The sequence below is a fragment of the Populus alba genome, chromosome 9 (genome assembly GCF_005239225.2).
Source record: "Populus alba chromosome 9, ASM523922v2, whole genome shotgun sequence".
In the NCBI taxonomy this organism is placed as follows: domain Eukaryota; kingdom Viridiplantae; phylum Streptophyta; class Magnoliopsida; order Malpighiales; family Salicaceae; genus Populus; species Populus alba.
The window spans coordinates 2135534-2150952 of NC_133292.1; the positions used below are offsets into that span (position 1 = coordinate 2135534).

Genomic DNA, 15419 nt, shown 5'->3' on the forward strand with positions numbered 1-15419 from the left:
TTGTTATTTTCTTTGCTCCAGTAAGAGTTTTTAATTAATTGTTTTTTTCTATTTCACTATTCAACGTTAATTTGATTGCTATTTTTTTAATTAAGATGATTTGTAAAATTTAATCCTCCTTGATTCTTTTTTCTCATTAGATTTGATCCTTTTAACATTGGTAATTTTTTTAATTGATTGTTTTTTTTTCTTCTTTTAACATTAATTTGATTGAGAATTAAGCTTCTTAATAGAGCTCGAGTTTATGATTTAACGGGTCATGAATTTGGATGATTAACCCAAGTTTTAGAGATTCGCTTAGATTTACTTTGTTTTCCATATTATTAAATTAGAATTGTTTTTTTAAATATTATTAAATTAACCAAACTTGTTAAACTCAATCGACTTAATAACCAGGGTCTCAATTTTTCATGCTTCTTTAGGAATTATAGTGTCATCATAACTTTTTACTTTTTTGTGTTTAGAAAAAGTTGGCTCTCCTCGCTGCATAGCACTGATCACCAATATAGGTTTACTTGAGTCATTTTTGTTGAATTTTTAAATTATTTTTTCTTCAATCTTCAATATTTGGTATGTTAGAATTAAGCTTTCTAATTTATTTTGATATGAATTTCATGGAGTTATTGTTTCATGTTATAAATCACAAATTTTATAGGTTAATTATGGTGAAATTATGGTTATATAAAATATCTGACATGCAACTTAGAATAAGTAAGAAACGAGTGTGATCTTAAGATTTAAGAGACATTTAAGCAAACAAAAATAATATTTTATAAACACTTTAATTTAAATGCAAATGGGTTGTTTAAATCTCAAATAATTTTTTTTTTAATTTTATTATGGGAAAATAATTTAAAACCTTATCATCGTCAATTTAAAAAGAAAAACAATATTAATATATGAGAGAGAGAGAGAGAGAGAGAGAGAGAGAGAGAGAGAGAGAGATTAAAATTGGAAATGATGGAAGTATTTTAGGGATTCAACTTTGAACAATGGAGTGGAAGGGTGGGTAAGCAAGGTGGATAGGGTGGAGTCAAATCCAAGCATGGCGGTGGACCAAGGGCCCGGCCACCAAAACGGCGACACAAAATGGAAGCCGCATGTGGATGTCGTGAGTTGTCTTGGGTCCCACCTCCACGTGTGTATGTTATTTATTAGTACTAAAGTAGTATTAATGATGTCCTGTCAAGAAGTTTGTTCTCTCCTTTTATTTTATTTTATTTCCCCTCCAACAGTTAGAACACTGTACAAAGAGCACCCACCATTCTATAATTAATTATTTTGTTGGGATCGTAAAATTAGTGTTATATAATAATAATAATCATAATAATAAAAAGCAGACTAAACCACTCCAGCCTGGCCGTGACAGTCAACACTTTTTCATGTTTTCAGGAGTTTGTTTTCATTGGAGTTCACTGTTTCAGCGTTTTGGAAATATTATATATGATAATTTTTAAAAGTATTTTTTTAATATATATATATATATATATAAATGCATAAAAACATCATATTAATATGTTTTTAAAAAAATAATTTTAAAAACACTTTAAAAAATAAAAACTATTACAATACCACATAAACTAACCTCTTTCGTATCTCTTTTTGCCTCTAAAATAAATAAATAAATAAATAGGTAAATAAAATTCAATTATGAAATATAAAAATTTTCAATCAATGATGTATTCCAGCAAGTGAGCTTTATATAATGCTTATTCATAAGATTGATTTACTGTAATCAACCATTATAATATATCTAAATCTTCATATATGATGGATTAAGAAACATTAAAATCTTAAATCTTCATCCCGTTTGGCATTGCATGCATTCCAAACAAACGTTGAGTAAATTTTGGATCATATATTAATTTTTAAAAAAATAAAAAAAATATTATTTTAATATAATTAAAAAAAAATATTTTTAAAAAATAACTATTATTATATTTTCAAATACATCAATACTCTATTCATATGTGATCTAGCTTTTCTTAAAAAAAATGTAAAGTTTAGACACCTAGGGATACGGGAAGGGTTTTTTTTTTTTTCTTTAAATAAAAAAAATTACGTGTAATTCGTAACTTTCATTGGTAAATAGTCAAAAAAGTAAACAACATGCATGTCACATTATTTAAGGCATGTTTATTTCTGCGTTTTAAATTTTTTTTTAAAATTTTTATTTATTTTTTATTTATTTTTTATTAATTTTAAATTAATATATTTTTAGTGTTTTTAAATCATTTTGATATGCTGATATTAAAATTAATTTTTAAAAAATAAAAAAATTATTTAAAAAACAACCACAACCATACAGAAAAAAAAAACCGTAAAAGCTAAGATCACAATCTTTTATGAAACTATTTTACCGAGAACTACTTGGCACCTACAAATGATTTTAAAACCCTAAAGAGTAGAAGGGAAGGGCTGGCCTTGTTTCAGCATCAGCTTTCATGTATAATAAATTATGGGGAAGGAGACATATTGGATGATACACATGTTTCTTTCCCTATGTTCTTGTCTGCTTGTCATCCCTTACAAATGATTCAACCACCTCGACTGTGCACAGTTTTCTCACCCCAATTGTCTGCCATCCCTCCTGCTATTATGCCCCAAAACTCACTACTTGACAGCAAGCTCAGATATAAAAATTGAACTCGAGACTCAGAAGATGCAACAATCAAAAAACATATACATGAAATGAAAACTCGGGGAGTGACGAGTACAGCACAGTTACTTTGCATTTAATTAAGAAACATGATGTTCAGACACCAGCTTTAATAAAAGATGGGAGTTCTATGTTCTGCTTCCATAAACACATAACTTGAACAACTGAAAACTCTACAACACATGTTCATGCTTTTACAGCAACTACTCTCAAATCCCACATTGCGTTATGCAACAACCTGTCTTATTTGGAGCCTCTTGTCCATTCTCAGCATTTCGCATCCCTGTGATCCATGTCCTGCAAGACAGATCATCAACTTTGATCAAGTAAAAAACGTTCAACTGACCGAAAAATCGAGCGAAGATTTCTGTTTGAGTTTTGTTTCCATGTGCTGAGGTAGAAAATAAATCTTTATTTGTCTTACGATTCAAAGAATTCCCTAAACTAATAACTAAAAAGGCATGCATTGGAAAGGAAAAAAAAAATCTATACATCTAAATTGCCTATCATTTCCTCTTTCAAAATGAAAATCACTTCTTTTCTCCTCTTAGTCTTACCTCCCAACTTTCTGTGCTAGCTCGGTTCATCAAAACTGTCAATCTTTTTGCAGTTTTCATAAAAACACTGCATTTCCAACATGAGAAAAAAAGACAAGCTCTGTTAAATGCAAGTAACACAGAATCTGAATCCAAAATTGCAAAGTTAGTAGTCAAGTAGGTCTTGTCAACCCAAAATACCAGGTCTGCAAAATGAAAAGATAACTAATGATGAAAGAGTTTGTCTTTTCCCTTACAACAGATACCTGAATGGTTCATCTCCAATCTGTTTAACAGCACCTGTCGCATCTCGGTAGAGCACATGGCTCGACATTTCTGATCTCTCTATACCAAACATGTTGGCCAGTTTTCCATGTAGCTCCTTGTAAGAACAAAGAGCAGAGAGATCGAGGGTCCATCCCACATCCTCTGACTCCAAAAAAACCTTGCAGGGACCAGTATCTTTGCCAATTTCACTGGTATTATGAAGACTCTGGTGCCATGAAAACCCAGTACCGCACGACTTTACTTGTGGAATCTTTTTCCCAGGTGCAGACAGTAATACATCAGAAATTTTTTCCTTGTTGGAAGACTCGTCAGATGAATTTCTCTCATTAATAACTTGAGAGACTGCATCAGTTGAACAGCTATGAGATATATGCTGCTCAATAAGTATTGGTTGACCAAAGAGTAGAAACTGGTGTTTCTTTACATTATCAGATTTCTCCAAATTTGGGTTGCTGTTCCCCATTGTTAACAAGCAAGATATATTCTCATTGCTGTTTGTGTGACCTGTCAGGTAAGTTTCAGAATTTCTAGAATGCGGATTGAACCGCTGGAGATTGGATAGAAACATCCCTGACTGCAGTTTGTTGTTAAACTGGATATCGGATAATGAAATTCCAAATTGAGCATGCCTGGCTCCCTGTATGCCTGCAGGAGTGTTATCAGATAGACAACACAAGGGGCTGCTGGGCCCAAGGGGGTTGCCTGAAAATGATGGCAATCGAAACTGGAGGTCAAGTGGAAAGTCTAACTGTTGCGGGAATCGCGACTTCTTTCTTGGTGGTGAGAAGGGTGAGAGGTGGATAACTGGCATATTTGACACCAATTCAACCAGCCATGGGCTGACACGCTTTACATTTTGTAGCAAATCTGGCTCATCCCATGCCACCTGCAACACCATTCGGTAAAAGTTACAAGAACAAGAAGCTAAAGCAGGGCCATGTGGATTTACACTTAAGCTAATAACAATTTTAAACACGTTAAATTTTCAAATGCAAGAACAATCAGAAATTCAAAGTTTCAAGATTCAACTGATACTGAAACTAACAATTATCAGCAAGGAATCCATCAGATGCCAAACTCAAGTCATAATTATCTAAAGTGCAACAGTTCTATACTTGAAAACATGATCAGGTAAGGAAAAAAAATTCTGAAACCTTTAGGAAATCATCTAGGATAGAAAATTGGCTTCGACATTTATCCTAAACTATTCATTTCAGTACAGTGATCCCTAATTTATCTGGTAAAATATACAAAGAGTTCCATTTCTGGAGCACCAATTTGTACATCATTTAATGAATAAGCCATGCCGGACAACGTTAACTATTTGTGCAGACAGTAAAATAATGATGCACCCTCAACAAGTAAATATTAGCAGTACAAAACCCCATATCAAAACCTTGAAGGCCAATGAAATGCTGTGAACCTTGTCAATCGAGTAGATACTCAACATGTATTGTGATCTGTTTCAACTCATCAGAAGCTTCAATTATGATAGCAAATGTTCCACCGTTGATTTACATATATTTGCCATGTCCTGCTGCGTGATACTGCCATCAGGACATTTAACTGTATAGAATACTCCTAATATGACTTCCACAGAAATTACGCCGTCAACTTGTCTAGAACCAACAAAAAACTTGGTGTTTTTTCGGGCATCAAATACAGCCATATCATATAATAGTTGGAAGGTAGAAGTAGGTTGGGAAGTGGCAGAAGAGGAAATAACTGATTACCAAAAAAAGAAAAGAAAATGAAACAAAAACAAAATTGGGCAAACGAAAAGTTTAAAAGCAAGCCTAAGGAGGATGACATCTAAAATTTAATCCTTGAAGAATTGAAAGACATAAGGAAGTATGTAATTTAGCAAGGAAGAGGCCTGGAAAAACAACTTGCATCTAGGTCCTAATGTATAACCCATCTCCAAACTCAACTCACATCTCAAGGAAACTCGTTCATGGTTCAGATTTGAAGCAAAACAAGGGTAGCAGAAGAGAGAATAAAAAGACACTGGAATTTGAGAAAAACTTGCAAAACCACATAAATTAGTACGAGGAAGAAAGCAGTTACTTAATGCCAATCGAGCAACAGGAGCAATCCAACACTCTTACTCAAGAAACAACAACAGAGATAAGACAACGTAGAGAACCTGGAGTAGCCGCCATGGAGAATTAGGCCATCGGACGGGATCAGCAACCTGAGCAGAGGTAACAGTCCCCATAAACCAGCTAATCCGTGAAGAGTCCTCTGTTTCAAAAGCCATCTTGAACCTCATCCCAGAGCACCAACCGATCCTCATTGCCGCCCTCACTGAAGAGGCCTTGACACAAAACTCTGGGATGCTTGATCGTGGGTAATAAACGACTTGAAAAGGCTTTCCATTAGCAGCTAGATCAGCAGCCTCCAAAACCTCTTCAGGCTTCACCCTCCCCCTTCCCTTCATTCCCCCATTTCGCATCTCATCTTCCTTGACAAAAAGTGAAAATCCATCATATGGTATAGCACAGGTAGCATTGTTGGAATTCCACCCAGTAGTTAATGATGATTCAGGTCCACTTCCAATTCCAATCCCCCTCTTGGAGCGGCGAATTCCAACACGAAGATCGCCATTTTCAGCCCTAAAGAACACAATTGAATCCCCAGCAACCAATTTCTTCTGGTTAACAAAAGTGCTCCATCCAGTAGTCAACAAATGCCTCCTTGGTGTCCCTCTATAAATATGCCTGAACTTCCACACCTCACCGTGCACATCTTTAGCGATCACAGTCTGCAAGGGAGGATCCGAAGAGTAATCCAGCCTTGGAAAAATCGTCTCTGCACAGTATCTGGGCACAGAGAAACCCCCACCATTGTTAGCATCAGACTGAGTTAGTGTCTTTGCAAAAGAGGCCGGCTTGTCTGGGCAGCTGTCACTGTCGTTCCCATTACCACATAGTCCCCTATCGTGAGCGAAATCAAGGTCGGTGTTTGGTAAAGGGACGAAGCCGATCTTGGCGTAGACCTCATCGGTGTCAGGGTCGGCAAGGAATTTGACAGTGGCAACACGGCAGAGGATGAGAGAAGGGATTCTTTGAGGGAAATTGACAGGGGATTGAGAGTGCTCGGCATGGCCTTGTGGAAAATAAAAGACTATACTGTTGAGTGGAGGGATATGAACCATGCTTCCTGCACAGGCTTGCCATAGTTGTGGATCCAAGCTCTTCTTCTCTGTCTCTTTCATGGCTAGCTGCTTGGTTTTAAAAAAAAAAAAAAACCGGAAACTTGTTAAATTTGAAGAAAAGCCACTTCATTCATTAAATTAAATTGAAAACCATCTTTCACCTCACCTGTTCTTGAAGGGCCAAAAAAGGAGCACACGGTGCCTTTATTAACAGAGAACAGGAGCTTGGTTTGGATAGAGAGTCCACATTCTCTACTCTACTACTACTTCCTTGGAATGAAATTATAAATCATCAATTCTCGAAGGGCTGGGTTGGGCAATTAAAGGAAGGAGATGTGGGGGGGCACACCTTCGAAGAATGTGACATTGTATTTCAGACAGAAAAACAGACAGACAACCAGATGCAGGACGACTGAGACTGAGACTGTGACAGAGGACAGAGGACAGAGACAGACATTAAAATCGTCGATGGGATGAGATGCTAATTGCCTACCACCGGCTTGGCTGCTCTCCTCTCTAAAGAATTGGACACATTAACAAGAGACAACCCCAACCGCCCGCCCTCCCTCCCTTCATTCGTGTGTTTTTTGGTAACCGGGAGGGAGGGTGGGTGGGCATACATAATTCAGGGAGTACCGGTAACATTGGTAGTTGATTTTTTTTTTATTGAAAATATATTTAAATAATATTTTTTTATATTTTTCAAAAGTTATTTTAATATTAATATTTTAAAACATAAAAAATAATTTAAGGTAAAAATATAAAAATAATTTATTTGAAAAAAAAAAAACATAAAAGGGCAATAACACAAAGAAACCCTCTTTATTCAACGCAAAACTCCAAAACAATACTCTCTCCCTAGTCCCAGACCGTTGCTCTTTTCATTACATCCAAACACACTTGCATAACGTCATCATTGTCTCCTCGAGGGTGTTTTTGTAAATGTAATAATAATTATTTTTTAATGAAAATATATTAAAATAATATTTTTTATTTTAAAAAAATTATTTTTAATATTAATAAATTAAAATAATCTGAAAAATACCAAAAATATTAATTTAAAATAAAAAATACTTTTTTTATAATTTTTTTCAAAAACACTTTTAAAACATAAAATAAAACATACATTTGAAATTTTTGTTTTTTATTTCACTTTTCTTTTTTGGATCTTTAAGAACTATTTGAAAATGCAGGCCAATCCTCGTTTCTAAAAAATTCAATTTTTTTAGTGTTTTTTGATTGTTTTAATGCACTGATATATAAAAATATTTTTTTAAAAATAAAAAAAATTATCATCTTAATATATTTCTAAATGAAAAATAATTTAAATTGTAATCGCAACCACAATCTCAAATAGGCCCTAACTTACGGTCCTTCTTAGAAAAGCTATCATGCTATTATTTTTAAATAGCTATAAATGACTTTTGAGAATAATAATAATTAAAAAAAAACTGATAATATTATATTTAAAAGTATCATCAAACATAACTAAAAACTAAAATCACAGCCAAAATGTCGATTCTGAAATGGCCACTCCACTCCGCAGCACAACTCAACAAATATACATGTTCTTTTCTTTGTTTCCTTTTAAATTCTTGTTTATTTTTATGTTTTAAAAATATTTAAAAAAAATTTATTTTATTATTATTATTATTATTATTATTTTAAATTAATATTTTTTTGGTGTTTTCAGATCATTTTGATATGCTAATATCAAAAATAATTTTTTTTAAAAAAATAATAATTTATTTTTGAATAAAAAAACTTTTAAAACAACTAATACTACATTCCTAAACACCCTTCTAAAATTAGTTATGTTCGCCTGCTTTCACCTACCGAGTTTAATACATAGCTTGTTTGGACACCATTGGCTTTTTTGCTTGTGACATCCTACAGGGTCATATCGCGATCACACTACTTTAAAAAAACTTATTTTTATTAATTTAATGAATCATTTATTCTTATTTTTTTGTTGTGTATAACAATTAAGATTTCTATATTTAATCAAATTTTATATATTTATATTATATAGTATGTAATATATATAAAACCATAGCTACACAACACTTCACTTGAATGGATCGGATGAGCACAAAAATAGAGACTCATGTAGTGCTTGTTTAAGCTATTTTTAAAATATTTTTTGTTTGATAAAATATTAAATTAACTTTCTTAGATTTTTTTCATGGTTCAACATGCTCATGAAAAAAAAAAAAAAAAAAATTATTATACATTCTTATTTAAAAAACATTGTATTACTAAACATACACTTAACGAGTGTTTCCAAACATTGTCATTGACAAGCCATTCTACTCTCATCTTTCCTGAGCACCCTCCTCTTCTCTCTATATTATTTGAAAAACCCTTAGGGGATCATCTTTTGCATGCCTTGTTTCTTTTCATCAAACCAAATCAAATTTCCCTCATCTTCTTCTAAAAAGCATCATCTCCTTCATGCAGATCTATTTGTATTTTCTTTTTTTCTATTATGTCTTGACAAACTAGTGTCATATACTTTAATAGATCTTGCTAAAGTAAACATGCGAAAGTTATTCCACCCATTTTCACCTTCTCTTGTGTTATCTTAAAAATTTTGTTTTTTGTCACTATAGGAATGAAAGCAATTTCTTAATGACAATGATGATTATGATGAAAAAAATGATTTAGATAAGAAAGATGAGACGTTTTGGAGTAGAAAGTTTGATCGTCGTAAACTAGTATTATGCACTGCTGGAGCTCTTGCAATATACTATGATAATTATATTTATAAAGAATCATTTATGATTTCGCACAACACATGAATGCGATGGTTGAATGAAATTGTACATGAACATTGAAAATGATGTGTAAACCTGTTTATGATGGATGTGATGATGACATTTCAAAGTCTTTACTTTGAATTGGAAAGTCGGCATAAGTCAAAAGCATTAAGAAGGATTAGTGTTTTTAAGAAGGTTAGAATATTTATGTATATACATTAGTATTAGGAGCTTTAAATAAGAAAGTTCAAAAGAAATTTCAACATTCTAGAGAAACTATTAGTTTATATTTTAATGAAGTTATTAGAACAGTTTGTGTGCTCGCATTTGATGTTATAACGTGTGAAATTATGAACAATCCAAGATATATGCCTATTTTTAAGGTAACAATAACATATTTTTTAATCATAATTTACAAGAATAATTTGAAAAAAATTTGAGCTTAATAACTAAACACTGATGCTTAAGGCTTATTGTTTTTCATACAGAATTGTGTTGGTGTTATTGATGGCACACATGTGCAAGTGTGTGTATCTGCAGAAAATCAAATACTATTTATCAATAGAAAATGTGTATTGGGACAAAATGTAATGACTACATGTAGCTATGACATGCAATTTACTTTTGTTTGGGTTAGATGAGAGAATAATGCACACGATACGTGGATTTTCCTTGATGCAATTGACAATCATAATATCAAATTTTTTAAGCCACCGGAACGTATTAACTAACCAGAATATGTAATGTTATTTATTTCAAAGAAGTTAATGTTATTGTAATAATCAGGGAGTAAATAAAAAAGTCAGTATATGTTATTGTAGGCAAATATTACATGGTTGATTTGGGATATCTTAATGAGTATGGCTTTTTATATCTATATAGAGGTGAAAGATATTATTTGCTAGAATTTTATAAGCGAGGAAAACCAAAAACTTGGGAGGAAATCTTCAATCATGTTCACTCCTTAATACATTGTGTGATAGAATGTACATTTAGAGTGTGGAAAAAAAAGGTGGAAAATTTTGCATAATGTCTTCTTTTCCTTACAAAACGCAAGTTTAGATTGTAGTTGGATTCATGGCACTACATAACTACATTAGAAGAAAGTCGTAAAGGGATGTTGTATTTGTGGATTTTGATCGTATCCTGATTTTGTTCCTGTGGATTTTTTAAATGATATGGTTACACATTCATAAATCCATGAAAACTAGAGGGCTTTGCTTATGGATCATATTCGTGATGAGATTACAACAAGTTTAATTTTACAATAAAACCATGATGAGATCGTAGCAAGTTTAATTGTACAATAAAACCAATGTTGTAATTCACATGGTTGTTTTTACAATATATTAACAATGAAATGCACACAATGTAATTTTAAAATAATGAATTAATACATGTTTATTTTGGTCATTTTATTACCAACATCAATTTCAACCAAACACCTTGAACATGTTTTTTTTTCTAAATAATAACTTCAACAACAATTTTAACCAAACACATATTTGAATCAAATCAACCATGACAAAAAGTAATTTTTTCTAAACTTACTTTTTCCAAACTACAATCATAAAAGCTGTCATCAAAATAAACATAGTCTTAATTTATTGTTAATTCTTGACAACATGTAACTGGACTTATGTCCAATAAATACTAATATTTAAAATATGTGCTATTAATAATTAAATGTAAAATGGATATATATATATATATATATATATATATATATATATATATATCAAAGTATAAACATAATTTTGAGCACCAAGAATTTGACAAGTACATGTATATAAATATTTGATTTTATTAAAATACACAATTGAGTACAATCTCTATTTAAAATATACTTACAAAAGAATAAATAATCCCCTGATTCTTCTATTGAATTTGATATGTAGTGACTTGATTTATTTGTTAAATTAAGCCAAAATTTGTATATTGCAAGAACACTAATTTAGGCATGTATTGTGAAGCGAGATTTGATACTTTCAAGAGTGCCTGTGATTTATCTTCAAAGTGTTATTGAAGAACTCTTATGAGGTATTTAGGTTTGATTCAACAGAGTTTTGTTCTTTGTAGACCTTAAACTTGTATGAAAGAGGCTTGAGAGCTTTTGAGAAAGGTTTCTTGTTTGAAGTGCTTGTCTTAAAGAAAATTTTGTATCCTTAAGTATCGTTTTCTCCTCCTTTTATCTAGGGTGAGACCCTCTATTTATAGAGATTTGTAAGGGCTCTCAAGTTCTTTTCCAATGCCACATGGTATTATTTTATTGGTTGATTTTTATTTATGGAATCTTATATTTATGATAAGATATGTTAAATATCTCATCCCATGTGTCAATCTTTTATTGACTAAGAAATATATGGATACCCATTTATTTTCCATGTCATTTATTTTAATTTTATTTTATTATGTAAAAATAAAATAAAAATAACATATGACAAATTTTGATTAGTAGAAAATCTTTATTTGTACATATGTTCCTTTGAGATAAGTCCACTTAGACTTAAAAATAAGTGAACATATTCATGAGAAGAAACGGATCATAACCTCTCCATGTGTTGATTCAAAGAGACCGATGAAATGATTGAGAGCTCATATAAGATGTAGACAACCACCTTGCATTTGGGAACAAAGTGGATGAATCTTCCTAGTACGTTGAGACATATTGCAGGACAAGTTATGACAACATGTCTATCAAGCTTATGTTGTCTCTATATTCTCTTTATTATTGTTGTTTTCATTTGATTTTTAGCAATCTAAACCACTTCATTGAGAGCAGGAGCATCAAGCTTCAAGTTCATTATAAGGACGATGCTTGAACTAATCACCACCACCAACCATAGTTCTCTTGTATACTCACATCTTCCATGCTTCTATTAGATGTTAAAAGGGGAAAGAATATTAGTGTAGGTAAGCTAGCCGTAGCTTCATCGAATAGGAATTGTTCCCTTAAGCAACTGTTTCAGAATAGGAAAAGAAATTTGTATGGTAGCCATCCTTTCACGTATAAAACATGAATATGAAACTGTTAATGGTGACTATGTAATGACTTTTCAAGATTGGGTAGAATTCTGGTTCGAGATTACTTGAGATATAAGGTGTCTTTCTCTATAAGTCCAGTGAATCCAATAAGATCATTTATCCATCAGGCTGAATTGAAGAGTCTCGTACTCGCTCTAGAAAATTCATGTATTCTTTTAAAGAACTTAATGTTCCTTCACATATTCAGGGTGAAGTTGTTTTAACAACTTTTCCCTCATGTTAGCTATGTAAATTTGTATTTCCTAGTAATGATGGTTTTATTTGTCCTAGTACTTTTAAAGTAAAATTTATGATGGCAGCTAGAAGGAAATTTTCTCTCGCAATACCAACTCTAGCAAGTATTTTCATGGGTCTAAAGGAGATTCAATCTGTATTTGGTGAGAGTGCACAAGACACCCATTTTCCTATTCATTTTCTCATCATTTGGCTTGTAGAAAAATTTGGCACCCATCAAACAACCACTAGCTCTTTTGGGATGACCAAATATGATAACAAGGGGTCAACAAAATATTTCAATGAATCTCAATCTAGTGCTCTTTTTCAAAAATCCTAAAAGGATTACATCTCCTGCATTAATTCCTACGGCTAAAGTTGTTGACTTGCACAATGATGACAACTTATCAATCCTTAATAGTGACTATTTTATATGTATTTGATTCGTCTATTTGACTATTTGTTATGATGATACTAATATTATTAAGCCCTATTGTCCTAATAGACTCAGTAGACAATTTGGACTTTGCCAACATATCCCCTATGCCTTTGGAAGGAGAACAGATACCAAGTTGGGAAGATACATTTCAACTTTACCATAACTTTACTAAATTCAACACTCGTTCTACAAGTGTTGCTACAATATCCCAGAAAAGAAAAGAGAAGAATGATTTTGTCTTAAAAAAGAAGAAAAGAATTTTTCCTACCCATAAAAGAGATAAGCAGGTAATTGATGTTAATTTAGGTAAAGATAAATGTGCTCAAATATATGCTCATATAAAAAAGATGCCACTTGTGATTCCTAAAGCAAAGAGAATGAGTGTTTAAAAAGATTCTCTCAAGAAGAAATCTATTAACTCAGGGTAAAAGGAAAGGAGCGCACAATCCTTTTCTCCACCATTTGTAAATGAACACTTGCTTTTTTATTTGCACCTTTTGTTGTTATTTTTTATTCATAATGATATGTATTTAAGATGAGGAGAAAGAAAATGTTGAAGCAATTTTAAATATTGATGATAATGAACATGAAGACAATGATCATCATTGAAAACATTTAAAAAGCACTAAGAAAGTGTTCAATCCTTGCGTACTGAGTTTTTTTAATGAGGTCCCTAGTGCATCAACATGCCAGATAATTTTGATGAATTGGTTAGAGAATTTTTTTATTCTCCAATTCATGTTACATATCATTATTCTCCTTTTTCTTTTTTATTGTTATTTGTTTCATCTTGGTTAACAAGACTTGAGGAATGACCTTGACATATATATTGGCCAGAAATGAGTATTGCTTCTATTGCTAGCCCTGATCCCTTTAATATTTTAGATGCCAAGATTGGAAACTTTCATCCTTCATTAAGTTTGCCATAAGATAGTCTAATCACTGATCTATATCACCACCTCCACCAGTCCTCGACAATATAGAGATTAATTTACGTACTTCTAGAGTTATTATTGCCTTTAAGACTTCAGGAGTAACTAGGTATAGTGTTGATGACATAATAGGTGATATAAAATTTGAATTTGTTGTTAGGTGTTGAGAGAACATCAAAAATTAAATTGCTCATACACTTATCCATTACATTCCTAACTTGTCTAATAAAGTTGAGAAGATCTTCCACTTTATCGAATATATAATGGTTGATTGCTTCTCTACTAGAAGAATGGTGATTGAAGATGCTAAAAAGCTTAACTGTTTAGAGTCTTCACTATCTCCTGCAATGACATCAGAATAGTGAGCTTTGGGAATTGAAAAGCTTAAAGGGAAGCTTAACACTTCCAAAGCTATTAAAGAGGAGGCCATTAGATCTTTTTCCACCACTAATGATCAGATAACAAAAATAATGGAACAACTCATAGAGCTACAGCATAAGAAAACCAAGTTAGAGTCACCCCTTAAGGCACATGATGAAAAGCCTTTTAAGAGAAAAGTCATTACCTTTGGCATTTAAGAAGAGATCACCATAATATCTACTTCATTTGTGATAAGTGAATCCAACACAATCATTCTTCAAAAATTGAGAGGACTATTAAAGACCAAAAAAAAAAAGTTAGAATGACATAACTGAAAGCTATAATATGCCAATTTTTGTCTTATATCTTGGAATCCTTTTTAGTTTTGGTAACACTAGCTTATGACTTTATATTGAGAATATACACTTGATATAGTAGAATAACTTTTATCAATAAAGTATATATTTTGTCTATGTTTGCGTCTTGCTACTTGTGTTTCTATGTTATGATTGTGTTGTCAAGTTATTTACCTTCTTTTTTTTCTTTTTCTTTTATATGAAGAATCATATGGATTCAAATGGGTTTTTTTTCAAGATGGTGTGATTGTACTTAGAATGATTTCTAAGTTCCCTACGTACCTTTATGGATGAATGATCAAGTAACAATGTTATTCAAACAAAAAAATCGATTGTTTTTTTTTTTTGCATGACTGTATTCAAAACAAGTTATAGTTGCTTATGTATCTTTATGGATAAAATATCATGTCATAATGTAGTTAAAAAAAACTATGTTTTATTTTTTTTTATGTTGTTCGTAGTTTTAACTCATGCAGACCAGGTGTTACATTATATTTCAAGCATACTATCTCTTTAAGAATTTTTCATTAATAAACCCAATCTTCAATTCATTCTCATTGATAATTTTGTAAGCTCTATTAGTGTAGACTTCTTAAACTACATAAGATCCATCCTATTTGAAAAGGAACTTGTTGCCCATGAGTTTTGACATAATTATCTGGCATCGTACTACCA

The 15419-nt window shown here is 31.9% G+C and overlaps 1 protein-coding gene across 1 annotated transcript; it reads right to left on the reverse strand.

Annotated features, from left to right (window-relative positions):
* Positions 1-2714: 2714 nt before the first annotated feature.
* On the reverse strand, positions 2715-7226 carry LOC118034713 (auxin response factor 18). The gene is made up of 5 exons (XM_035040066.2): positions 6807-7226; positions 5630-6706; positions 3462-4369; positions 3217-3283; positions 2715-2956 (listed from the first exon to the last, which is right to left on the reverse strand). Exons 2-5 carry the CDS (start codon positions 6698-6700, stop codon positions 2927-2929), a joined length of 2076 nt encoding a protein of 691 aa, XP_034895957.1. The 5' UTR covers positions 6701-6706; positions 6807-7226; the 3' UTR covers positions 2715-2926.
* Positions 7227-15419: the final 8193 nt, after the last annotated feature.

Excerpts from the sequence above, each read along its gene's own strand:
- LOC118034713 (XM_035040066.2), bottom strand. The coding sequence starts at position 6,700 with ATGAAAGAGACAGAGAAGAAGAGCTTGGATCCACAACTATGGCAAGCC. Across the intron at positions 4,370-5,629 it reads CTCCATGGCGGCTACTCCAG|GTGGCATGGGATGAGCCAGA; the intron begins GTTCTCTACGTT and ends ATGGTGTTGCAG. Across the intron at positions 3,284-3,461 it reads ATTGGAGATGAACCATTCAG|TGTTTTTATGAAAACTGCAA; the intron begins GTATCTGTTGTA and ends TTGGAAATGCAG.